Source organism: Osmia lignaria, chromosome 9, assembly GCF_051020975.1.
Source record: "Osmia lignaria lignaria isolate PbOS001 chromosome 9, iyOsmLign1, whole genome shotgun sequence".
NCBI classification, from domain to species: Eukaryota; Metazoa; Arthropoda; class Insecta; order Hymenoptera; family Megachilidae; genus Osmia; species Osmia lignaria.
Genome location: NC_135040.1, coordinates 3,018,948 through 3,045,198, shown reverse-complemented (window position 1 = coordinate 3,045,198; position 26,251 = coordinate 3,018,948). Strand labels below are relative to the sequence as shown.

Here is a 26,251-nt window from a genome sequence, read left to right as displayed (position 1 = left end):
TAACTATATACTGCTATGCATATAACTATTATTATTATTCTTATTAATGACGATATACAAATCATTCCTGTAAAAACAAAGAAACAAACGAACAATGTGGTTATAGTACAATAAACGTTGACACGAAAAAAGGAACATATTTCCTTAAACACGTGCGATTTCAATTATTTGTTTAACACATCCAAAATAACAAACGGTTAACAAATAAAACACGGAATATTTTAATTTCAATGTATTTTTCTAAAACTTGAGACAGTATCAATAAAAGTATAAGACACAGACATGAGTGAGATAATAACAAAGACAGACTAAAATCTGACCAGGGAAAACAATATTATGCATAGAGTCACCGATACATTACTGGCATAATATATAATCGAATACGACACTAATATATCGGATACAAAGAACTTCTTCGATGCGTATGTACTGTTGTTATCGACCTTGTATATACTTTTGTTTCGCTCGTTTATAAACATTCACAGGAAGGGGAGTAATAGGAACCTTCTTCTTTTTACTTGTGCCCACTTTGCTTGCCATATTAAACAATAAAGTGTCTTTACATAACTATAATAATAAGTATATTTTTTTTTCTTGCGAACACTCGACTTTATATGAACAGAAAATTAGATATAGGACTCTTCGTTTAGTTGGACTAGCAGTATCCGGCAGACCATCGTGGTGGGCTAGTTTACAACGATTGTACGGTCAGCAAATCGCAGTGACTTTCGACAAAGCTAATTTTACACGACGCCGTTTTGTGTGTAATAGACTCGATAATAAAGCGTTTTACTTCGCCACAATGAATACGAATTATCAAACTTAAGAAGATACACTCCCTGCAATAAGAAACATATATAAAGGCATCATTATCTTGTAAGTAAACATTAAGTAGGTGTTAAAGATGCATTCATTTACCTGTCCTGGATATCTATGACTCCCTGCATAGATTTCTTCTTGCGAATCTCTCCTATATACCTGAAAGAAAACAATACATGGTCAGATATTAATTAATAAAATCAATGTTTGCTTTGTGTTAACCTGTGGTATATAGTTGTATGCTTACAGGTACAATCACGCTTATAGGTGGTGGCAATGGTTTGTAGTCAGACTGAATGGTACCAGTGGATACTCCACTTTCCAAATCTTCTTTAGAATCATAATCGTCATCTTCCTCATCTTCATCCTCAGATTCACTTATATGTACCGATACTTGATTTGTTTCTGGTTTTGACCATTCAAAATATACTCCAAAACCAATGTCATAACCATCAGTTGCAAATTCCCAAAACAAGCAGGAACCATCTTCGTGGGTTGGCACTCTTACAGTTACAATTTCTCCATGTCCAACTTTAATAACAGCATCACCGGCTTCTCTCCTGATAGTTTCTTTGAATTCCTCCACACCTTTTCTTGTCCACATTTCTGCAGGAACTATAGGTGGAAAATCCTCTGGTAGCTCATCTGAATCTTCATCATTTAAGGGAGCTGTTTCACTCGTTTCTTTGTGCTCCTTTGTTTCCTCAATTTCTGCTGTTACTTTATTCGTATCTGGGCTTTGATCTTCAATTACTAATTGATTCTGACGCAATTGTTGCATATACTGATGATAATGTTGCTCCTGTAACTGCCTTATTAATACACCTTGCTGTTCTGGGTTACCAGGGTACTGTTGTTCTGCATATACTTTAAATTGATAATACGTTTGTTGGTTTAAGGCATCTTGAATTTGTCTCCTTTGAATCTCTTCTTTTAATCTAGCTTCTTCTTCTTTCTTTTTTTGTTCGTCTAATTCTTTCAATCTCCTTTCTTCTTCTAATTTTCTTGCCTCTTCTTCCTTCTTTAGCCGTAATTTTTCTTCATTGTCCCTTCTTTGTGCTTCCACAACTGTTCTAAACAATGGACATAACTTATCCAATAAAACTATAAATCCTTCCATTGCCTGTTCCTTAGATATATCTCCTAAATTGTGCCATGCTAAACGCCTATCCTTTCCAATTACATCCAACACACCCAAAGGCGGTGCATTTTCAGCTGTGCACTTGCCATGTGTTACTTGTTGAGTAAAAGCCACCAATTTTAATTTGTCTTCATAAGACAGGTGAACCGCTTTACCCTCTTTTTCTATAATAACATCATATTTGACACAATGTCGAATGAATAATAAAAGAAATTTGTCTTAATTACAATTTTCTCATCTATTTATCTTAACCGACAAGAGCAGAGGTATACAAAATCAACACAACAATCACAAATGAAGTTCTCATAAAGTTCTATACTTCAGACTTTCAACAAGTTACAGAAATACAATCCGATGTATCTATACAAACACGTCATTTTTCTTACACAATACAGAGAATTGAATAGCAAGATCATTCTAGTAAACTGTCAATACCGTCGACTCACCTTTATAAAAATTAATCGCGATTTTATACAATTCTCGAGTCTCGAATCCCCAAAAATGGGATTCCGACTTCTTTTTCTTCTCTTTATCATTCTCATCCTTCGTTGATTCTTCCTTAGATACCGTTAATTTTTCGATTTTCTTCCCTACTAAGGAAATGTCACCATTGGTGCCCGCCATTTGCAACTGCACTGACACGTCAAATACTCTGTTGCTACAGCTGTTCTAACCTTATTCCCTTAAAACTATTTAAAAATCAAGACATTTCCTACATCTTTGCAAGAACAAAACTGCAGGAAAATCTGATTGAATGAACGTATTTCTACCTGATATTTATTTTATAACAATAGTCTTATACATGGAATATCAATGGTCTACGCCGTATCTATTAATCAATTGCCACATCGTAGTTTTGATGTGGGAGACTGATAAAGTAGTATTCTACTTCAATTTTGCTAGGGATGATTTTAGCGACTAATACGAGTACTAAATCATAACAGATGTTGTAACATCTGTTCAAATAAAAACAACACTGAAGCTGATCCTCATAATACATGATGTCAGTAATTTGACGTTTCATTTCATAATAGGAAGAGGTATGAAAATTACAAGTGAAACCAAAAATATCTTTATTACTCGTTCGATGCGTACGCATCGCGCATTTACGATTCCATTCACCGGGAGGTTGTTCATTTAAACCACACCGATGCGACGCGTCGTTGTTTAAAAGCGTCGCGAGCAGATGGCTCCGTAATCGAGAGCAACACGTTTAGTTGTCGACAGTTGTCGACCGAACGTCGTCGAGTGTGGTGTCGTTAGTTAGTAGAGTGTCGATTATCGGGTTGTACGAGTGGTTATGTAGAGGCGCGGGAGAGGTAAAAAGCGTACGGGACGCTTTCGATTCTGTGAGATCTCGTCAGACGTGACGGACAGATGCATACAGGACGAGTTATGCATTGCCGGGACGAGGCAGTGTGTCAGTGAGAGCCGAGTTGGACCGCGCGCGCGCGGCAAGGCGGCAATTCGTATACATTTTTTTTGTGTTTTTTCGACATGGCTGAGACATACCGTTATCCGTGAACGCTTTTTTTATTTTTTATTTCTCCGTTTCGATGTCTATCTCGGTGTCACACGCGAAAGGGAAAATTTAGTGAGCGCGAATCGAATTCAAACCGGTACATGGGACTTTCCTCGCGAAGGGGTTAAGCGGATAACGCAATAGAAGAGAGAGCGATCCTGCTGCAAGGTTAGGTGAGTACTTTTGTGATCCGGCACCGTTTATTTCGCGTCGTACGGTGTATTTAACGTGTCCGTGGTGCTGCATCGATTTTCGGCCACATCTTCCGGCCGGATTCTTGCTCTGTCAGACCGTAGTTCGAGCATTTTCCTTTTCGGCAAAGAGTTTGTTACCCTCGACCGGAAAGAATACCCACGACCGCCGTCGTAAGGCACGCACGAGTGTTGGAACAAAGGCGTAACCTATTTACGTTCACCCCGTTCGCCTTTACCACCTACATTGCATATCTTTGCGGAGCACAGGTGAATGGATGGAAGGTTGTGCGTTCTGTTGCGAAACACCAAGAACGTTGCACGTTTTAACTAGCGCCGATTGCTTTTGAAGAATTGATCGGGTCGCGTTGCAGCCGGCCAACTTGACAGCGTAACAAATCTGCGGACCTTTAAAGGTTTAAAGGCTGACACAAATCGATGTTTAAATGCGATGTGATTACCGCTCATCTATTTGAAGTCTTGCCGGGAGAGTTTAGAGCGCGCTAGAGATACGTCCCTTTTTCAATCTTCGCTTATTTTCTTCTGTTACATTTATGGAATTATCATGAAAAAGAGACACGTTAACACCTCGACCGACGGTGATTACGTATTCGCGACTGTGGCACGTAACTTTTTACGTCATCGGTCTTTAGTTTATTCATCGTATTTTGCATGGAAATGAAAAATTATAAAGTGCGCAGCTGTCAGAGTATTAAGTTTGTTAATTAAGATGGAAATATGGCTTCAAAGAAAATCCGCTCCTAATTACGTTAAAACGCTCAAACTTTATTTGCTCGAGTTAATATTATAACCGCGTTAGAAATTCGAATATTTCCCCGCTCGTCGTCGCCGATTTCTCGTTAGACTTCATGATCTCATCGGTGCTTGTTATTTTACAAGTGTTAAAAGAAATCTGGTTGTTTGTGAAACACGTTTACGAGACAGTCGCGGAAACGCGTCGCCGCCGATGCTGCAACAACACTTTTTCATTATCTGATTAATGAACGGCGCCTCTAAGCCGGCTACCAGGAATAGTCGTTAATTTAATTTGTATGCAAGCGAAATCTGGGTTAGTTCCAGATTAGAATTGAATTAAAATTAAGTTAGGCCTCCGGCCTCTCCTTTCGGAAATTGATGAACTAGCTGATATATCGTAGAACTAACTTTGACATTTAATCAAACAGGGCCGGCCCTTAGCCTAGGCGGACTAGACGGCCGCCTAGGGCCCCATAAGACGATTTTGCGTCTAAGAATAGGTTCGGCCCTGAGATTTCGGGGGTCCGGGGCGAGCTCCGAAAAAGGGTCCCTGTGACATAAAAAAAAAGTACCTCAAATAAAATTTATAAAATAACATTAAAGCTTGTATTTATTTAGATTTGCATTTACATCGATTAATATTCAAGTAAACATTACTCTTCTTGAATTCTTAGCAGGGCCGGCCCTGGGTCTAGGCAGACTAGGGCCCCCCAAGGTCCAGGGTCCCCATAAGACGATTTTGCGACTAAGAATGCAAGAAGAATATTAATCGATGTAAATGCAAATCTAAATTAGTTATACAAGCTTTAATGTTAATTTTATAAATTTTATTTGAGGAAATATTTACAGGGCCGGCCCTAGGCATAGGCAGACAAGCGGCCGCCTAGGGAACCCCAAGGTCCAGGGCCCCCATAATTTGAGTCTAAGAATGCAAGAAGAGTAATGTTTACTTGAATATTAGTAAATGCAAATGTAAATTAATTATACAAACTTTAATGTTAATATTATAAATTTTATTTGAGTTACTTTTTGTGTGCTCTATATATGATGGGGCCCTTTTTCGGAGCTCGCCTCGGAGCCCCGGAAACTCAGGGCCGGCCCTGTAATCAAAGTTTTATTTCCAAAGAAAAATCCTACCTCTATCGTTGAAAGCCATATTTTTTAAGGTTTAACAAGGCAGATTCGTATTAAATAGCTCTGGTTTTCCATTACGATGACTCGAAAGAATTGAAGCCTCTTTTCAGCCGCCTTAGAATACACGTCCTCAGCTTTTGTAGGACAGGCATCAGAATACAGCACAGTCGGGGTTTAATCGAGTGTGATCTCTCTGGCCAGTCACCTTCCAATTCCATTTAACACCGCCATCAAGTACACCGTGAATTAGTTCGTGCAAACGATTTGTCTTCGCAATAGCCAGAGACATCCGTGCAAACATCGCTCTTCTCTACTCGGTTAACTTCTAATTATAGAATATAGTCTTCGTAGAGATGAAAAGAGCTTCGGTACTTAATTAAAAAATAATTCAAGCATCCTCTTTGTTCACGTAACAAACAGTACGCAACACGTTTTCACGGTTCTTCACGTTCACCCACGCGATCGCGAAACATATGGTTAGATCTGATTCTCTACGAAGAAGCTGGTATGATGAGTTGCACAATTAACGAGTCTTACGTACACGTTCCTTCAAGGTTTCGGGGGCAATGAAATAGAGTACGATATCGGGAGAATGTAAGTAAGTACTTGTAGAAAAGCGTGCGCGCGCGATAAAGGCTTGAAACAGGATGATAATAGTAGGACATTCCGATGTTTGTAATCGACTGGTTACGCAAACGGTGATAAAGTTTTTTATCCGGTGCTGCGAGCAACATTCTCCGCAGAGTTCATCAAGGTTCGTCTTCGAAATTGATTTAACATTTCATATTTTTAAGTAAGGAAAAATCTATTGATGTGTCTACGTTCATATAGATTATTATTTTTTCGTTTCTTGCAAAACTGAGAAATTACTGTATTAATTAATTGTACAATTCGTTAATTTAGGTCTGCGTCGCCAATAAAACCATCGGTTAATTACCAAGGAGGCCGTAACACTACCCTTTCATTTAACGTTGACAAGAAAATTAAATTTCCTTCCTGACAATTTCTAAAGTTCCAAAATAATATAAGGTTGGTAGTACACCATTTTGATGGTATAAACTCGTACTAGTCATATCACGATACGTTATTTGAACAACAGTACTACCGATTAAACACTTAAGACCAATCAGATAGCTCCGCTTGTCTAATCAGTTGTATTCCGCCAATCACAGGGCTTGTTACTTCGGTCCTAGGTGAACGGGCAAGATGCATCTGATAAAGCCAGTCGCATCGCGCGGACGCGTCAGTCTGCCCTTGGGCTTCGAAGAAGTAGGGGATATTTTTTTTTTTTTTTTGCAATTTAAGAATTTTTGTTTTTGAATTTCCCCGAATTTTTCTCGATATTTACAAAAGTATAAAAATTGAAATAAAATTTAGAACGCTTGACGCTCTCTATTAACACATCGCTAAGAGAAGTGTTACTTCTTCGCTTTGATCGATAATTGAGAATGAGATCAGGCTATAATTTTCTTCGAAACGAAGTGAAGAAAATCAGGAGGATATTATGAATTATTCCCGAGAAGTTGTTACTTAAGTTCACGGTCGCTTATTCTCCGAGTTCAACACACGCCTCCACGAATCGTTCTCTTCTCTTTTATTGCTGTAATTTCACACACGATGAGACATTGTTCCAACCTGAATCGACATTAAAATAATCGCAACCGCATTTCTTACGAGTCGCTTTCACCATTCGCTTTCGAGGGCACGAGGAGAGATGTTGGATAGCGTTCCATTATCTTGCATGATGCTGCTGAAAGTGATTAATTATTTATCCTATAAATAGAACAACGCTTTACATCCTATGACTTCGTTTCCTTTCTGTAAATAAATTCTTTTCGTGTATGGAAGACAATTCAGTGATTAAGGTGTGGAAACAACAAGTCTGCTCGTTAAAATTTCAAAAGGTAAAGGCTCGCGAAGAGTACCTTTTAGCTGTTTCAAAGCATCATCTTTGCATTCTGCAACGAGCGCAGACAAGTGCGAAGCGCGAGTTGCACCCACATGAAGTCGTCTTTACTGAAAATATCCTATTAACGAAGGGTTGCCGAAGAGGAAACAAGGGGTAAACGGGACGGAAGTCTTTGAAAAGCTAGAACGGTCTTCCTCGTCTACCGGTAAGCCCTAAACCCGTTGACGTTGTAAAACACACGCGATTATCCTGTCGACGTGCCGGTCAACGGGGATAACAAACGAGACTGTGGCACCGTTAAGGCAAGGCCAATTAATCGAAACATATTACGTTGCTGTTTAGAATGCGTCGAGAGCTAAATTAACGCGAACCACCGACGGTCAGTTCGTGATACAGGCTCTTACCGACGTTTACTCCATCTTCACTTCTTGTATCTGTTTCATGGAAAATTTCTTAATAAATTTCGAGTTAATAATTTTTCTTATTTTTCTAGATGGAATGAAAATATTTACGAGCTTCACGCGCCACCTTATTCAGAGCTCGTGAAACTTTTCGATCGAGAGAGGAAAAGTTTCCATCTACCGTGCAATAATTTTTCCATCTCCTTGGCTGGAAAAGGAGGGTCGAAAAGTTTCTCGAACGACCCTCGGTGAACGGTTCAATGATTTCCTCGCAACTGCCACGAAAGTGGATCACAAACGAACCGTTTCACCGAGCAAAATGTTTCATAGAGGTTCGAATATTTCATCCTCTATTTCGGTTAACTTTTCATCGCGACGTTATTCGGTGTGTAAAAGTTAGGAAACGTGAAATTCGAATAATTCCTGATAATATTGGAAATGAGAGAGGACGTAGATATCTTTCTTAGCTTGTTACAATAGATAAGCTTTATTTGCCATGGATAAATAATTTAAGAGCTTGTCAGAGATTACAGCAAACGCGACGTTTTTATTATTCTCGCGCTAATTTTGCTTACTCCTTCGACGATAACGCGGCTTAATCTTGAGTATTTGTTCATAACAAATATTCGTTAAATAAATTATTGGTCAAAGAATAAGCTGAAATTGTAATCGCTCCTGATTAAGGAGAAAGATTGGGTGTTAGAGGAGATTCCTCGTGTTTCGTTCATATTTTCCCCTCTTACTTTCGTTATTACAAACAGGAATTTATCATTTAGTTTGCCTGTGCAATCTCACAGACGAGTATCTTCTCAGACATTTGTTAGAACACTGTCGGGTGACACGCGTTTCCGTGAATCACACTGTTTTCTAAATGAAAAACCCTAATATGAGTCTTGGCGACAGTAAGGCTGTGCAAAAGTCAGTTGATTTTAGATTCCCAAATCTTAAGGGATTAAGCCACTTTAGAGCAAGAAAATATAGGCATATTCTAGGAATTTTTTTTCTTTAAATGATGGAATAAATCCAAATTCGATAAGCATGCCTTCATTTTACAACTAATGAACTTTAAAAATTAATTTTTGTGTAGTGATTGAAATGAAAATATGGACTCTGCAGCATTTCTTCGATGAAGCCTCCTTTTTGTAGGGTTAAACGGCCGGACCAGCAGCTCCTGCAATTTTTAACTTGGGACAAAAAACCAAAATATTTTCGATTATATATGAGAACAGCTAGCGAACTACCTAGGATTTGTTTGATATATTGATTTTTGCAAAAATGGCGTATTTCTTAAGAGAAAATGTAAAATTTCAAAAAAAAACCCTAGAAAATTATTTATAACAAAAGAACTATGCAATAATAATGAAAAAATCCTACGTAATTCGGTAGAGAATTTAGTTTTGAATATACTGTTCAATTTTCAAATCGATTGGTGATGATCTGTTCGCCCAGTTTCGAGAAAAATGCGTTTAAAGTTTTCGGTCATGATCGCGGCAGACCGGGGGGCTGCGCCAGAATTCGAAATTCGAGTATTTAGAGATTTTTCCCACCCATAATCTTTCATAATCATTTTTAAGACATTAAGGCACCTTTTAATCAAAAAAAAATTCGATTTTTTCAAAATTCTAGTGGCCTAACCCCTTAAGACAGGCTTACTCATCGTCGCAGGATTCATGGAGACGTCATTCGACATCCCTCCCCCTTTAACCATTACGACTTAAATAAGGGTTAAAACCCGGAATCTCAGATTTTAGACCTCGGTCTGTTCCCTAAACGTGTAAACGTTCTTCCGTGACATCCAACAACACTTGATTCGTTTCAATCAAGATATCAGACGTTGCAATCAAGATACTTACCATTGCTAATCAATAATCAATAGATAATTACTGATACACGGATATATCTTGAATTATTCCGTCAACGAATGGCGATAAGGCTTTTGTTTGCTTCTACAAAGTTTCGTTTTCTCAAGGCCTGCATGGTTAAGTAACACGTAGACGAATTCGCGACACTTCATCAGCTTCGCGAACGACTGTAAACGAAGTCTGTAATTCAGAGCTGCCTAAAGTGGTCTTTAAGCTAATCAACGATATAGTGGAGGATCGCTAAAGTGGCCTTCGCCAGTCGAAGGTTAAGATCATCGATTCCTATATGCGCTTCTGTTCGATCTCCCAAAAATTCTAATTATCCTGATGACACATTTGCAGTGAACTAGGGATGTGCGGCCCGACTAATGTGTCGGGTTCCGACTAGTCGGGTTGGTTCGAAAAGCATCGGGCGGGCTCGGGCGGGCGTCCGATACATGCGTGCAGTTGGGTAGCCCAACTAATTCGGGTTCAGTCGGGCACAGTCGGGTTGATTCGGACGAGCTCCCGCGGACCGCGACCCGCGACCCTACTCTCATGTACTTATTATTGCTTGCAATAAGCATGTTCAAAATCTATTTTGTATAAAATGAATATACGGGTGACATGGAATGAAATTCATTTCAAATAAATTCGTTACAAGTATTATTTCCCCACATAAAAATTATCTTATTCCAAAATTCCACATAAAACAGATTTTGCACATGCTTATTGCAAGTATTAACAAGTACACCCGCGGGAGCTCGTCCGAATCAGCCCGACTGTACCCGACCGAACCCGAAACAGTCGGGCTGCCCGACTGCACGCATGTATCGGACGCCCGCCCGGGCCCGTAATATCGGGTACCCGTTCTACAATGAACAAATAAAATGGACTCGTTTGAAGACTTTCTTCCGAAACTTTCGTATAATTTGAAGACACTTATGGTATAATCCTACTTAGAATACATTTATAGATTACCAACTACGGTTTAATTTCGATTTTGCAACTTATCAATCTACCACGATCTCTTATAAACATTTAAAGATTGAAGCAAAAGATTGGAAAGAAGTGTTCAGCGCGTTAGAAGCTAATTATTAACACGTTGATTGCCATAGACAAAGATATTGCACTTGCTTAAGCAATGTATTACCAGTCTAGCTTGTTGTTTCAGTAGATTGGGTTAATTATCCGACCCAATTAATGCTCCGACATCTACGATCCCCTTGGTAATCAACGCGTTAAATAACCCGCTCGTCTTAAAACTACCGAGAAAGTTTTCAGAGTAATTTCAAAAGAAACATTGAAATTGAAATTTTCAGAACTTTATCTCCGCCTCTTGGTGAATCACCATTATTCTCCCTCGATCTTTGAGCATCCTTCTCGAAACTTCACGTTTGTCTGAAAACACCGGCACAGAAATCGTTCACCGTTACACGAAGAAGCCAAGAAACCGAGAAAAGTCGGAAGTAACGTTAGCACCAGTTTCCGCTTCCATGCTCGAGTAATGGGCACCGCGACCATCCCACGAGGGAACGATCCGTGTAATCGATTCGTGGAATCGTAAAATCCTTCCACGTCGATCGATTAAAAACTAGCCCAGCTGAATTACACGTAACCATTAGAGTCGAGCTTTAAGGCTGCCTCGTAAGAAGGCAAACCCTCGTCGGTAGCAGCGGTTTCTTGCTCGCTGCTTTCGTTGCATTCCACCGGGCTACTCGCCAGTCCGAGCAGACTGGACACCATAGAAGGAATGATGGTACCCGGTGTCTCAGGGCCGTCCATCTTCTTCTCGATACTCACTGGCAGACTCTTTGGATCGAAGATCAGACTGTCGTAGGTGGGTGGCGGACCTGGACCAGACCTGGGTGCCACAGGACACGAAAGGGCACCATAGGTACTCTCATCGTGGTTCCCTTCCGCGGTTGATTGTCTCTCGCAGCACTGTACAAAAGAGAAAATTTGATGCACTGTTTCGTGGATTTGATGGGGTAAAATGCGATAAAAGAGTCCTTTGGCATTCCTTTACTACTCAACTATAACTTATTCTTCTGAAAGATAACTGTATATAACAGCTTTCTATTCAACAAAACCACAACAAAGTAGTCTCGCAATAGGAGTTAAAAAAAAAGGAACAATGAAACGATACCGTTCTTTATCATAGAAAATTACCAGTTACTAGAGTGTAACCAAAGCGGTTGTTGGTATAGTAATATGCATCGAGTTTATTCCAATTCTTGCCCGCAAACGATTCACTTAAGCTGAATACACGTTATGTAAGGTTCGGTTAAAATAGCCTCAGACGAGCCGAACTTTCCGTGGTCCGCGATCTGATGGAACGGAATTCGAGCGGTAAGTTTACTAGGCGAATCCACTTAGCATTCGAAAATGGTAGACGGATAAATTATCCATAAAGACACGGGTAGCTGGGCTAACTGTAATCGATGGGAAGAACTTAAAATCAGTTCGTTATAAATTGCGGTGAAATCGTTTGCGGTTATTTCGTGATGGAATAATAAAATTAGTATTATAGTGTTAATATTACGAGTTATATTTATTTTCATTTTTCGATCTACTCACCGCCGTGTGCGCCTCCGTGGTGAACACTTCCAGACTGTGCACATCCGGTTCCGTTCGCCAGTACTGCGGATACTCTTGCGGTCGACTCTTCCGTATACTCTTGTGACAGCAGTAACACATTAGGAAAACGACCATAATCACCCCACTGAGCATCGCTCTGCAAAAAAACTCAGCAGATGTGAATGAAACGTGAAATGTATATTTTATATTAATAAAGAATTATTATAATATTAGTATAGTACCTGGCCATCGAATTAGGACAAAATTTTGTCCTAAAATTTTGTACGAAAATTTCACTTTTATGGCTATAATAGTATGTCATATATGGAAAATTTTGTCTTAGGTCATTCAAATTATTACTAAATACCTACATTGATAACCAGGTATACATAGCAATAGATTTGTTACTATTGTGATGAAAATAAAAGTGTTTGTCTGGTGCCTACTCAAAAGACTTGTTTACCACATTATCTGAGTTGAAAAGAAAAATTACAGATATTTGGGAAAATAACGAGATTATAAAAGCATATGACAAAGCTGTCATCAAAGCAAAGGGTGAAAATATTAATATGTGTTAATAGTGTTATGTTAGTAGCTAATAAATTATATCATTACAATTTGAACAGGCCTTTTAATTTTCCGGAAAACGTGAAAAATGCTGAAAATTTCTAGTGGTCCTAATTCGATGGCCATTGGCCAGGGACTGTATTTATTTGACCCAATGAAATTTCTCTGATCCAAGAAAATAAGCACATCGAATTGTTGTTTGACCAGTGTTAAGAGGCGGAATTTCACGGGAATAAAATAACGAGGCAACGGATTTATGGTTCGTCGAGGCGTTTCAAGTTTAACGCCGTAGCAAAAAGCCATAATGATAGTCGTTATTTGTGACTTAGGCGTGTATTAAAGGATCACGGTTGCCGTAATACGGTTGTTCCTGCTATTATTGCGGTGACAGGCAAGCTTCCTGTTCGGAACGGTTCTTCGGCTCGTGACTATCTTTAAGACTCGTCGAGTTTGAATGATTTCATGCGAAATTATTAAACTCACAATTCCTGAATCCGAGAATCGGGTATAGAAAAGATTGAAGAAATCGAAGAATTTTATTATGCCAAAGAGAAACTCTTATGCTAATCTAGTTTGAGAGACACTGATCTAGTGGTTTACTCTGTAAATATGGTCTATAACTTAGAAAGGAGACTAAACCATCCTTACCGGATGTTATCTTTTCTTTGCTTCGCTTGAACGCGAAGAAAGTTCTGAGAAAATCTCGAGTCTAAACTATCTTGAATAAGAAATATAATATAGAAAACGTGGCGATTATTAATAACTCCCTGGCAGTGCCGGCCCTGGGCCTAGGCGGACTAGGTGCTCGCCTAGGGCCCCCCAAGGTCCAGGGCTCCCATAAGATAATTTTGCATCTAAGAATGCAAGAGTGTTTACTTGAATATTAATCGATGTAAATGCAAATCTAAATTAGTTATACAAGCTTTAATGTTAATTTTATAAATTTTATTTGAGCTACTATTTTTATGTTATATGTATATGCGAAGGGGTCCTTTTTCGGAGCTCGCCTCGGACCCTCGAAATCTCAGGGCCGGCCCTGTTCTCTGGGATCTAATACGAGACGAGTTTAAAAGTTGATATTAATTTTCATTTCAATTTTATTAATTTAATTTTGATTTTATTTTAAACGATATCAAATATCGGATGTAGAAATGTTTTACTCACCCACCGAGGAGAATGTTAACATTCCCATGTAAATCGGTTTCAAAGTGACTCGTCTTACTGGATGCTCCACTTGCTGTCGTGGTGACATTGTATCCTGGCAGGATAGCAACGTCCTCGTGAACATTCGTAGCGTTACGTTTGTTAGAGGTTGCTTCAGCTGCGGCTATTATCGTCATCGTCCTTCGAAAAGTCGTCCTACAATGTCCATTAAAATATCCATCATTTAATTCTCTATTCCTCTCCTTTATAATATCATAGACAGCGAAAAAAAAATTCCTAGACCTCTAGGGATTGTTCGGTAAAGAAACACAGGGACCTTTTCAAGGAGCATAGCAACTTATTGATCACACCCTTTACGCGAATGCGACCTTAAGGCTTATAAGGTTAAAACCCTCTCCCTTACCTTTTGGTCCGTGGACTCGATTCGTGAGACATTTTTAAACGTAGCTCTCCTATGTTCAATGTGGCTACTACGTTGTCCTCGATCCTTCACCAACGAATTTGCATCGAATTATTCGTCCTTCAATCCTCCTGGGCTTCTTCGATCGAGATGCTCGTTTTCGTCGCATACCTTTCAACGATTTACCTGCGCAATTAAAATTTCCTTGCTTTTTTTCCCCATTCTGTAACCTGTTTTTCGAGTCAACTCTTCCGGTCCATCTTTCTTTCTTTCTTTTTTTTTCCCAAATGACAGAAATATTTTTAGAAGCTTGTTAAATATGTCATTTTCCTGTAGGATTAATAATAAAGAAAATACCATTCGTTGGATCGTCGGTAGTTTTCCTCGTATTGAAGTGAACCGCAGGGGATTGATATAGATAATGGAAATACGTCGATCAGCTGGGTAAAACATTAACGAAGCTGTCGATCGAAGTCGACTTTAGTTGAAGTTTTGTTCGAACAAGTGCGTTCGATTTTTCCTCCAAGGAAAAATCACAGTTCAACGAAGGTGAACAGGGAAAATTTGTATGGACAAATTCTAACGGTGGAAAAAATGACTGAGAAATACCTTGACATGTCGGGAGAAAAAGTTTGATTCACAAACGTGCGTGTAGTCGGAATAAATGTTCAATTAGCGAGGGGAATGAATGAATGGTTCGATCGAATGTAAAGAATTTCACGTGCAAATGAAAATACACACGTACGTCCCAGTTTCCTGTACTGCGTGTTCTCCCAATGGGAAACGAGGTTCAATTCTTGAATACGAGCATGAATAATTAACTCCTTGACATGGTATTAAAATAGCAACGGTATCGTGTCCATCGTGATTTCGATACATGAATTTTTTACTCGCTTGACCGATGCTTTTAACACATCACACTATTTTTTTCCCCCCTGGAAGCGTAAAATATTATTCATCCCTGGATAAAAGGGGTGGTAATTAATATTTTACTCTACGAAAGTAGCCTGATAGTTTTTTAATTATTTTGAGTTTGCTCGAGTAATAGGTAAAAATATGCTGAATGGATAAAAATACCTGGCTGTAAGGTAAATATTCGAACGAGTAAAACTACTCTATAGTTCTTGCGCCATTTGTTTCGTCCTTCACGAGTATACGATCGATTTATGCCCCAGCCTACTCGATTGACGAAACTTTTAGCCTAACAAAGAATGAAATGAGAATAGACGTCACTCTTCTTTTAAATTTTAAATTTTAAATTGACAATGTATAGAAACACATTTGCAGTCAGACATCGATGTTAACACGTTGATTGCCAAGGGTTACCAGTGATCGACAATGATAATTTCAATTTTCATCTTAGAAAAACTTGAGTATTTCATTTTAATCGAAGTATTGATGTATTTGGATGGATCACTATTGACCCAGCCACTATTACAGAGTTAATAAAAATGGATTAATTAGAATTAACGTATCCGATTACACGTGTCCTTTTCCACTACGTCAATCAACGCGTTAATTAAGCTCATTTATACTTCGAATAAATTAAAATTACGATGGAAAGAAAGATGGTACGATCGAGTCATTTTCTTTAAAATTATCTGAATAAGCAAAAAATGATTGCAACAGTTATTCACTGAAATTACGTACAAGCGTTTCCTGGATTTATTTATCAGCTGCAATCAAAGTATCTTGGAATATATAATTATTAACGTCGACCTCCCATTGAATCTGTCGTAGAGACTTCCGCATAATTTTCTTGTTTACTTTTTAAAGCTTGGTTCACATTGACAAACCTAAATATAGTTCTGTCCATCGATAATCAGACATCTGGTACCTTGAAAAAGAAATATCAGCCCATAGACACTTATATTTACTTGATTCAAATTAGACGATAATTGATTTTAAATAACAGTGTTTCAATAAAATCACAAGGTTTTCTAATTAGCACCAATATCACTCTATCATTTTATTGAAACACTAAATCAACTTTTCATATATTAATTTGCAAACCTTATCAAATAACTCGGAATGTTTTCATCCCTCTGAGAATATCTTTAATTACAAATCAGTCTTAGACTAATGGACCTTCCTCTTGATTTTTTTTATTTTTTTTTTTCGAACTTTGAGGAGTAAAGTTTGCACAAACGTCTGAAATGATCAATTCTCTTTTCACGATCCACGTTTAATCGGTGTCGATTAACCACGAGAGTGTGGGGTGCTTTCGCGATCTTATGCAAGGGTAAAAGTGTCGATCCGTTCCCGTAACCGTTTCGTTTGAAACTATTACGGTGGTCATATTATGCGCGTTGCCTGGCTACGACGCCACGCCGTGAGTCCAGGCGACGCGACGTAACCGGGCGGCGCACGACGCTAAGCGTCGCGACGCCTCGCACCGTAGAACCAGCCGGAACGCTAGCAACTGGGACGAAGAGGAACGAATAGGACCAAGGTGTGAGCTTCCAGGGGAGAAGGAAGGGTTCGAATGATTCATCCCCGAAAATTCGTTTCAGAAACGAATTCCAACCCCTTTTAGGGCATTAATTAATATCTTAGATTAAATTAAAAATCATCGTGCCTCAATTTCAAAAAACGCTAATGTATTATATTAAAAATAATATAATTTTTATTTCTGTTAATTAACGACTTAATTTGTGCCATTAGTCATCGCTGACCCCCACAGTAGTCATTTTAATCACGAATAGAAGGAAGCTCTATGCACCTCCCCTATTTACTATTCACCTTTACGTTTCACCCCGTTGCACTGTGATTCGACAACGTGTCCGCATGAAATTACCCGGACACTTTTCGCTCGTCCTTCGGGTAGATCTACCGTACAGGTTGCTTCGAATCGATTCGCGGCCACAGTTGTTGGTTAACACGAAAACTTCAGACTTTCGATACGCGAAAGCAGTCGCGCTGAAACTACGGAATAAGTTCCTTCTCGTACGTGGTCAATGCCTGAAGCTTTCATACGCCGTTCCTTGTTTCATCGAGGAACCTATTTCCACGACTTCGATGCATTCCTGTCGAGCTATGTCGAAAGGTAAAGTTCAAAGAACAACTTCTCATTCGTCGATCTTCGCTATCGTGTCACGGGAATACCGAACACATTGTAAGTCAGATTATCGTGTTTGCTTATGCCGAGGGCAAGTTACGGATGGAAAAACTCTGTCGAACTTATTCCGCTTCGAATCTAAGCGGATTTAAGGGGTTACGCCTAGTTGGATCGGGTAATTTTCAAGATGGTTTTTTGCCGTCTTAATAAATATTTACTATGAAGTGAAAGTGGTTTTAAGATTTTTTTTAAAGTGAAATGTTAAATAATGAGGAAACGCTCGTAGAACGCCCTAACGCTCCCAAAACCAAAGAAGATCGAGTTAATATATTGTATTGTTAAGGGCCTGAACGAAGGATTTTTAATTCCGTTCAAAGATTTCTTTTTTATCGCAAAGAAAACAAAATTTGACCACTTCGAAAACCGAATTTTTCAGTAAAATTGTTGTTATTTTGGTGAAAATCAAAATTTCGCAAAATCCTTCGTTCAGGTTCTTAACAATAGAGATATGCGAGTACTCGATTCATTCGATCGGTCGGTCGAGCCGAGTCGAACTCTTGAATTTGCCGAATTATTCGAAATCGACGAACTGGTTGAAACAAAAGCTGAAATATTCGGGCTGAAAATTCATTTTCAAGTAAATCGAAGTTTTACGACGCGACGGCGCGAATATTCGAGTTGTTCGATTTTTTCAAATAGCTCGCTTTTGTTTCAAACAGTTGGTCGATTTCGAGTAATTCGGCAAATTCAAGCACTCGACTCGGCTTGAACAATCGAAGCGAGTTCAGCTCAGCTTATAAATTACGAGTACTCACTAACTCAATTTTCTTTGATTTTGATTTCAAATAAGCGGTTTGGAAGATATCGTGGCCACCGCAAGTGACCTCGAGAAGAGCTGTATTTCCCTCATTATTTAACATTTTACATTTAAAAAAATCTTATTTCACTTCATAGTAAATATTTATTAGGACGACAAAAAAAAATCTTGAAAATTACATCTTTTCCCAATCCCAACTAGGCGTAACTCCTTAACCCCCCCCCCAAGTGTACGGCTTCATGATTATAGCTTGCTGGATTGTTTTGTGCTTAATAATTCACCCCTTCTTCTAAAATTATTTTTCTGTTATAGACTTGCGAGAATGGTGGGTAGCGTGCCCAGCGGATGGATGAGGAAGATTCTCCTCTTCCTGGTCCTGATGACCGGGGTTCTACTTATCGCCATGTACGCACACGCTCCGCCGCTCGTTTCTCTTCAGCCGTTCTCGTCGCGACGGTAAGTACACGTTGATGTAACGCGCACATCGCGATACGAGTCGATATTCGATCCAATTATCGCCTGCATCAACCCTTTTAGCTGCGAACTTCCTGTATACAGGGTGTTTTACCGATGATAGAAGGTTTGATTGCTTCAATTGATAAATCAACTATCCGTATCCCAGATGCGTTTAATACTAATAATTCTATTAATTCGAGACACCCTGTATGTCGTCCAAGAGTCCATTTAGAAATTTAATTAGAAAATTATAAAGACCACCGTCATTCATAATCACACCCCATTCTCTTTATCTATCTATCTCTATCTGTCTTTTTATTTACGCCTCCCCCCTTCTCCTGTACACGAATATTATCAACACGGCATATTTTATTTAACTTGTGTTAACTTTTGTTTGCCGCACACGTCTCGTTTTGTTAATTACACACTGCACACTCCCGCCGACTCCGTGCGCATCAAAGACTGAAGGAGTTGCAGCGAGGCTTGGTTACTTTCCTGGTCGGTAATGAAAGCACGAAGAGGCCGGAGGAACGGCTCTACGAGTATCTGGAAGAGCCTAGGTAACATCCTCCTCGTCGAGGAGGGACACCTATACTTTGCTAAAGCTTTCTTTGTCCCTTCCCCCTCGAAAAAGTTCTGCGCTGCGACCACCCTTCTACAGTAAAAGCTGGATATATGCAACAAACATTGGAACCCAGACGTTGCATATATCCAGCCGAGGTGTCGATTCTGTGCATTTAAAGGTTGCATATATCCAGCCGAGGTGTCGATTCTGCACGTTTAATGTTTCATATATCCAGCCGAGGTGTCGATTCTGGGCATTTAATGTTGCATATATCCAGTCGAGGTGTCGATTCTGCGTCCGTACACATCGTTTGTATTCAGCCGCGATACCTATTCTACAGCGGAGTTCACCAGAATCCATAACTGCGAAAAGACCGGTTTTCGTTCTTCGCGCTTCTCCAGTGCGCATCTTCGCCCTGATTGGCGGTACTCCCAAACGAAGTAGAAAGCGATTAGCGGAGAGCTCGCTGCGTTCCCCCACCATCTTTTAACCTGCGCGTCGCAGTTATGGACTCTGGTGAACTCCGCTATACGTTCGTACACAACATGCGACGTGTTGCATGTTGCATGTTGCGTGTTTGATGCATCTTTGGTGTACGGCCTGCCTTATGTTTGGTATCATTTTAATCAGAAAAATCTCACAAATGCGTTAGTGAAAGTTTCATTAAGAAAAAGTTAAAAATAAAAAAGTTTTATCGTTGAATTAGTATTAGTCACACCGATATAATGATTTGGATCGTATTACACGGCTTCCTCGTCGAGCGTCTCGGTTCGCTTAGGGGGATCCCCCCAAGTGGAGGGGATAACGATGTTGCATATATCCAGCCAATCTTTCTTTGCGTATATCCAGCTTTTACTGTATCTCTATTTATCATCCTCGATGAGACTTCTTCCTTTGAACAAGCATCTCTATTTTTCTCATTCTGGCTTTCCGATATCGTCCCACAGGACATTCGGCGGTGTACATTTGCTTGTTTCCCTCGGTTACTCTGCATGCCGAAAGCATTTTATTTTTACCATCCCCTTGTTTCGTTTTTAGTGTCTCCGATGATTTCTTCTTCGTTCCAAAAGATGAAGGTTCTTTTTATTTCAAAATCTATTCTAAATAATCGCGTTAAGAATTCTATTTAGTCGAATTCGATTCGAGGAAACAGGTATTCGTTTCTCTCTTAGAACAAGTTGGCTTAGTTCCCGAACTCTCGGCACACTTGGCAGTCTCTTCCTTTTCGTTCTATTTTTTCACCTTCCAGGTTCGTCCGATATAGCCATTTAGCTGAACTTTTAATGGGTCCCTACGTGAGAAAACTTCTGCACAATACCTTGCCTCTAGAAAATTCAACATCCTCCAGATATCCTTCTTTCAGACTATTTACCTACGCTTTCCTCGATAACCATATTTCATCACATGATCAGCACATTTTACCTTTCGTCTGCACAAGCATCAATTGTTGCCTCGTATTTCCTGCAAACAATTTTACAATTGCTTTACCTGTCCTCACTTATCTCGCAAGTCATTCTTCATCCTCGTGCTTGAATCGAAACCGTGTCGTCAAAATAAAAAGAATTCCAAGAAAACTTTGTACGATCGTTCGGAACGCGATAGCTCGAGACATTGATTCGTTTCTTTTATGGTGATCCTGCGTTGGATCGTAGTACATTCCAGAGTCCATGGTCCTGGGCCTGCGTGGCTGGTCGCTGCGAGAGGAGAGCGGTCAGATCTTCGCGAACCTCATTAGCGAGCTGTATCGCTCTTTGCGGTGGTAACACCCGTCTGCTTTGGCCCAGACCAACCGGAAACGTCGTTCTGGGGGACGATAGCGTTATCATACACCTGCGGCAGATCGAGTTCGTCACGGTGAACACCAGCGACCAAGAGACGAAGAATTTGTTGGAGCACGCGAAGGATATCTTCATCGGTGAGGATTCATGATTCATATTTCTTTTGTTCGTACGTTTAACGAGTGAAATAATTGCAGGTAACATAAGGAGCCTAGTAAAGGTGGCAAACTCGAAGAGCAGACCTGGTGTGGACACCTTTCTGATCTATTTGTCAGCCGGGAATGGTCGCGCAGTTGGACCAAATTTGGACACCGACGAGTCTTACACCTTAGAGTTAATTCCCAAAGGAAGAACTTTGGAAGCTCGAATAAACGGTAAAAGTTACTTCGGTGTCAGACATGGTTTGGAAACTCTGGGACAGATGATATGGTGGGACGAAACAGCCGGAAGAGAAGGTGCTCTTCGTGTTTTATCCCACGCTACGGTGGAGGACAAACCGATGTTCGGTTATCGAGGATTGCTAGTCGATACCGGTAGACAATTTTTCTCGATCGAACGACTGAAACGCGTGATCGATGGTATGGCTGCGTCGAAATTGAACACGTTCCATTGGCACCTGACCGACTCGCAGAGCTTCCCATTCGATTCGGCACAATTCCCCGAAATGGCCAGATGGGGTGCCTATAGCGGTGATCAGATTTACACGCCCGACGACGTCAAGGATCTCGCGGATTACGCGAGGATCCGTGGCATCAGGGTGCTCGTCGAGATCGATTCGCCCGCCCACGCTGGCGCTGGCTGGCAATGGGGTGAGTTCGAAAGCTTCTTAGAAGTCGGATAAATGCGTGCTGTTCCGGGTTAAATGTACAGTGGGTGATCAAATTATTAGAGCCACGGTATGAAAATTGGGTTTCTCGTGGTTTGTGTAGAAATAGAGCCACGATTTTAAGGTTTTTACATTGTGTAACTTTTAATGAATAATTCTCCATTATTAATATACAAAAAAATATTTATAAAAATAAACAAATACGTTTAAAAGATTATATTTACACATGTATATTAGTATTATATTTTAAGCAATTCATTTTGTTTGTTTTATTTTTAGCTCATACTTTTATCAAACGTTAAATCAATTGACATTTATTACTAATAATAAATATTTCCACAAATTTTCGATGGGGTTGAGGTCCGAAGAACTTCCACTTTTTTCAACTGTATATCATAATTTTACAAGTATCAATACATCATAAAAAAATAACAAAAACTCTGTTTAACTTGGTTTTCATTTCAAGAATCAATTATATTTATGTAAAATCATCAATTTATGCGAGTGGCTCTAATAATTTGATCACCCACTGTAGATCTCTTGGACGGGGGCAAGAGTTACTTTATTTTGGCAAGGATTAGCAGAAGCGTTTAGGTCAGTGTTTCCCAACCTTTTTTGTGCCATGCCCTACCTTTCTAAAATTCTTATGCCCCCTATGTAATATTCAATATTTCAATAATTTTTAATATTCAAAAATTGAATTGTTCACTGAATAAACTTAAATGATAGGTTTTAGGAAGAAATCACTAGGAAATTGTTGAGGAAACACAGTAAATTAATTTTAAAAACATAATGGGGAACTGAAATTCAAGTACGAAATAATTTTAATGAAAGATTTTTCTATATTATCTTAATTATTATTTATTACTTACATTTACTGAGATCGCCATACGGTTAACTTAAATTCCGGACTAGTCCATTTTCGAACTGCCACCCTTAACAATGAAATTGCCCCCCTGTGAGGCGTAGGCCTCACGTTGGGAAACACTGATTTAGGTCATACTCTCCTATATGATTCAATTTATATCTTATAAACTCAATATCTAATCTGAAACATCGGATCGATACATGTTTTCGAATTTTATAAATATTGAAAACACTAAAGACCCTATCTTATAGATTGAAGATAACTAATCTTGCTGATAAACTTCACAGTCCCAGAAGGTTAGTCCCACCTTCGATAATTCTTGTATTCCGACATTTTATTTAACCAATACTCAAAAGATAAACGTAGGCGTAATCTCTGATATTGGCAGAGGGTTAAAAATCGAAAGAGCTGCAACGCGAATACCTATATAAATTCGCGATTCGAGCCTGCTCACGCGCCGTACCTGATCGAATTAATTTATCCCAGGGACGGAGTACGGTTACGGGGAGCTGGCACTCTGCGTTGATCAGCAGCCATGGTCGTCGTATTGCGGCGAGCCGAATTGCGGCCAGTTGAATCCCATCAACGAGCACTCTTACAGAATATTGGAGGGGTTATACAGGGAGCTGTTAGACTTAACCGAGATCCGTGACATCGTGCACCTGGGCGGTGACGAGGTGAACCTAGACTGTTGGGCCCAATATGGAAACATCACGGCTGCGATGCAAGCGCAGAACATGACCGATCATCATGCCATGTGGGCGGAATTCGAGACGAAGATCATGCAGAGGCTCGTCAAGGCCAACCACGATCAAACGCCAAAGGCTGTGATCTTATGGAGTTCACCGTTGACCAAGAGACCTTACATCATCATGTACTTCGATCCAAAGATCCATGTGATTCAATCGTGGGGAGGAAGCACCTGGCCAGAGACTCCGGATCTCCTGGAGGATGGCTTTAGGGTGATCCTGTCGCACGTGGACGCTTGGTACCTGGACTGTGGCTTTGGTAGATGGAGGGAAACCGGTGAAGCTGCCTGTGGCGAGTATCGTACCTGGCAGACGGTCTATAATCATCGTCCATGGCGAGATTATCCTCAGCAACACCTGCATCTCGTGCTTGGCGGGGAGGCTGCTATATGGAGCGAACAGACCGGCGACGCGTCCTTAGGTCCTCGACTATGGCCTAGAGCGTCAGCTCTCGCCGAGAGATTATGGTGAGGTTCAATTCATTTTTTAACTTTCCACTCTTATTCAATTTTGAGATCTCTGAAGATTAACTTTTCCTTTCATTCAGGAGTGACTTGCCAACCAATGGTTATTCCACGGACGAAAGCGTGTACACCAGATTAGCTGCCCACATGGAGGTGCTAACGAGTCGAGGATTGAAGACGGAAGCTATGTGGCCCCAATGGTGCTCCCAGAACCCTGGCAAATGTCTCTGACCGTTCGCTAGGCTGAAAACGATCGCTCAATCCTTTGACTGGAATTGTACGCGTGGGTGGGACAGTTGCGAGAAAGGGAAACGTTGCACGAAACCATTCTACCTGCCGTTTTTTGATCCTTTGATAGCATCTACCGACTCTACGAGACACCTTAACGTCGTCGAGAACGAAGACTCGTCGGATGTTCTGTTCATGATCTCTGGATCGCTTGTTGCACGATAACGTTTCTGCGAGTCCATAGAACGTTGCCGGCACGATCCACGAAGACGTGGAATAGGTAGAAGTGTGACCAAGAAGGAACGCGTCGACGGAGAGAAGGACGCGTTTAAGTAAGGAATTCTAACTCGGGGGGTCTGGGTCAAGAAGAAGATCTAGTTCATAGGAGATTTACTTAAACGAATTGAAATAAAAGAAGAAAGGGGAAGGAACTTTTCGAGCGTTTCTACGTTTCTTTCTGCCGGATACCAAAGGCACAACGATACGTTCTCGGATTTTTCTTCTTCAACGCATTTGCATTATGGGATTCTCTCTCTTCTATTCGGACACAATCATGAAAACTAATTTCTACTAATTTCTCTCCTGATGCAGATGTGTCGAAGAAGAAAAGGACACGGTATACTCGACTATATGTTTCAGAGTAAGCGACCAGTATACAAAGTGAAGCACGACAAGACACGAATATAAACTAAAAACAGGTCAATTTAAAGATTCACGAGCGCAAGATTGTCGCTCGACGCCTTGTTGTAGCTCGATGCCATACTTTTCGTTCGAAGTGCCTTTCCAATGTAATCTACTCATCGTTGTTGTACGATTTCACGTGTGAACACCGTGCGCGTTCCTAGATGAGTTTCGGTGACGAACACCAAGACTGTCGTTCTGCGAAAGGACGATGAAAATTGAATGTGTTCCGTATGCAGGAACTTCCTTCTGGAATTACCGTTTTGAATGGATCGTTATTATTCCTTGTTCGACATAGAATTCTGATATAGAATTTGGAATTATTGAAGCAATAGAGGCAACAGTACTTAATTATAGACGCAATCAGTTCAACAAGATGATACAAAATTCGAGTTATTGATCATCAGTAAACCCCATGACGATTTTCCATTGAACAGAACGTAAAAAGCGACCATTAAAATGGTAAAATCAGGGGGTGATATTTCACACATGTTGTAAACGAAACGAGAATACGATGTTGTCATTGGACAACGAAGCGTGGCTATCGAAACACGAGAATAGCGCAATTCGCCTAGGCTTCCCTCTTTAAACTGCCACATTTAGGTCCTAACTATAGAATTAATAAAAATGAATTTAACGAAATGAAAAAAAAGGAAGAAGTTAAATATTCAGAATTTTTGATTCTTTGGAAAAACGTACAGAATGGGCCAGGAGAGACAATATTTTTCCACTGTACGAAAGTGTTTCATTTGGAAATCTGTCACGTCCAAGAGAATTTTATTCCACATTTTCAACCGGTTTATGGTATTTCTATCAAAAATCCTGACCCACTCTGTACTATAAGAAGACACTTTGTACGACAATTTAACTTCCATTTGTACCGAGAATTTGGGAATCCGATCGCAGAGTTAGTGAAAGAAATTTTCAATATATGGAACGAGCCGATTGTTTCATTTTTCGATACGCTTTGTACCGTTCTTTTTGTGGACTCCGAGCGAGCGTTGTTTCTCTCGCTTTTGATGAACACGATGGCCTATTAATATGAACGAATCGAGGAAATTTGTAAATACACGATCACGGTTCGACGTAGGGAGCAACGTGCCCCGGAATACGTAAACGTAGTTGAATAAATAATTAAATAGAAACGGAGATAGCTGTGAAAAATAAAAAATAAAAAACGATGAAACGTCTGTACTTATCGACACTTACCGACATCGATGGCTGTAAAAAGAAGTGATTTTTAAGCTGGACCTGTTGGATACCAAACGCAAAATCATCCGCATTTTGAAAATTTTCAATACCCTCGAAATCTCTGAAATTTTTCAAAATTTTCTAA

At 39.9% G+C, this 26,251-nt stretch overlaps 3 protein-coding genes across 8 annotated transcripts; 1 reads left to right on the top strand and 2 right to left on the bottom strand.

Moving 5' to 3' along the window:
• Positions 1-8: 8 nt before the first annotated feature.
• Positions 9-2,934, bottom strand: LOC117604482 (Golgi resident protein GCP60). Of its 2 annotated transcripts, XM_034324587.2 has the most exons (5): positions 2,731-2,934; positions 2,407-2,649; positions 1,067-2,124; positions 919-978; positions 9-839 (listed from the first exon to the last, which is right to left on the bottom strand). In XM_034324587.2, exons 2-5 carry the CDS (start codon positions 2,582-2,584, stop codon positions 744-746), a joined length of 1,392 nt encoding a protein of 463 aa, XP_034180478.1. In that variant the 5' UTR covers positions 2,585-2,649; positions 2,731-2,934; the 3' UTR covers positions 9-743. The 2 variants fall into 2 exon arrangements, with proteins under 2 accessions (XP_034180478.1, XP_034180470.1); XM_034324579.2 differs by lacking the exon at positions 2,731-2,934 and having other exon boundaries at positions 2,407-2,724.
• A 201-nt stretch (positions 2,935-3,135) lies between these two features.
• Positions 3,136-26,121, top strand: fdl (fused lobes). 3 transcript variants are annotated; one of them, XM_034324505.2, is made up of 7 exons: positions 3,136-3,655; positions 18,613-18,756; positions 19,218-19,316; positions 20,974-21,236; positions 21,297-21,908; positions 23,280-24,009; positions 24,090-26,121. In XM_034324505.2, the coding sequence occupies exons 2-7, from the start codon at positions 18,623-18,625 to the stop codon at positions 24,235-24,237; spliced, it is 1,986 nt and encodes a 661-aa protein (XP_034180396.1). In that variant the 5' UTR covers positions 3,136-3,655; positions 18,613-18,622; the 3' UTR covers positions 24,238-26,121. The 3 variants fall into 3 exon arrangements, with proteins under 3 accessions (XP_034180396.1, XP_034180389.1, XP_034180405.1); XM_034324498.2 differs by lacking the exon at positions 3,136-3,655 and adding an exon at positions 17,243-17,471; XM_034324514.2 differs by lacking the exons at positions 3,136-3,655; positions 19,218-19,316 and adding an exon at positions 17,243-17,471.
• s-cup (spermiogenesis-related protein stanley-cup) lies at positions 10,558-16,705 on the bottom strand. Of its 3 annotated transcripts, none has more exons than XM_034324847.2 (6): positions 16,439-16,705; positions 16,076-16,262; positions 14,429-14,611; positions 14,026-14,220; positions 12,295-12,439; positions 10,558-11,658 (listed from the first exon to the last, which is right to left on the bottom strand). In XM_034324847.2, the coding sequence occupies exons 3-6, from the start codon at positions 14,458-14,460 to the stop codon at positions 11,323-11,325; spliced, it is 708 nt and encodes a 235-aa protein (XP_034180738.1). In that variant the 5' UTR covers positions 14,461-14,611; positions 16,076-16,262; positions 16,439-16,705; the 3' UTR covers positions 10,558-11,322. The 3 variants fall into 3 exon arrangements, with proteins under 3 accessions (XP_034180738.1, XP_076546046.1, XP_034180721.1); XM_076689931.1 differs by having other exon boundaries at positions 10,560-11,658; positions 12,295-12,451; positions 14,429-15,626; positions 16,439-16,698; XM_034324830.2 differs by having other exon boundaries at positions 10,560-11,658; positions 12,295-12,451; positions 16,439-16,698.
• Positions 26,122-26,251: the final 130 nt, after the last annotated feature.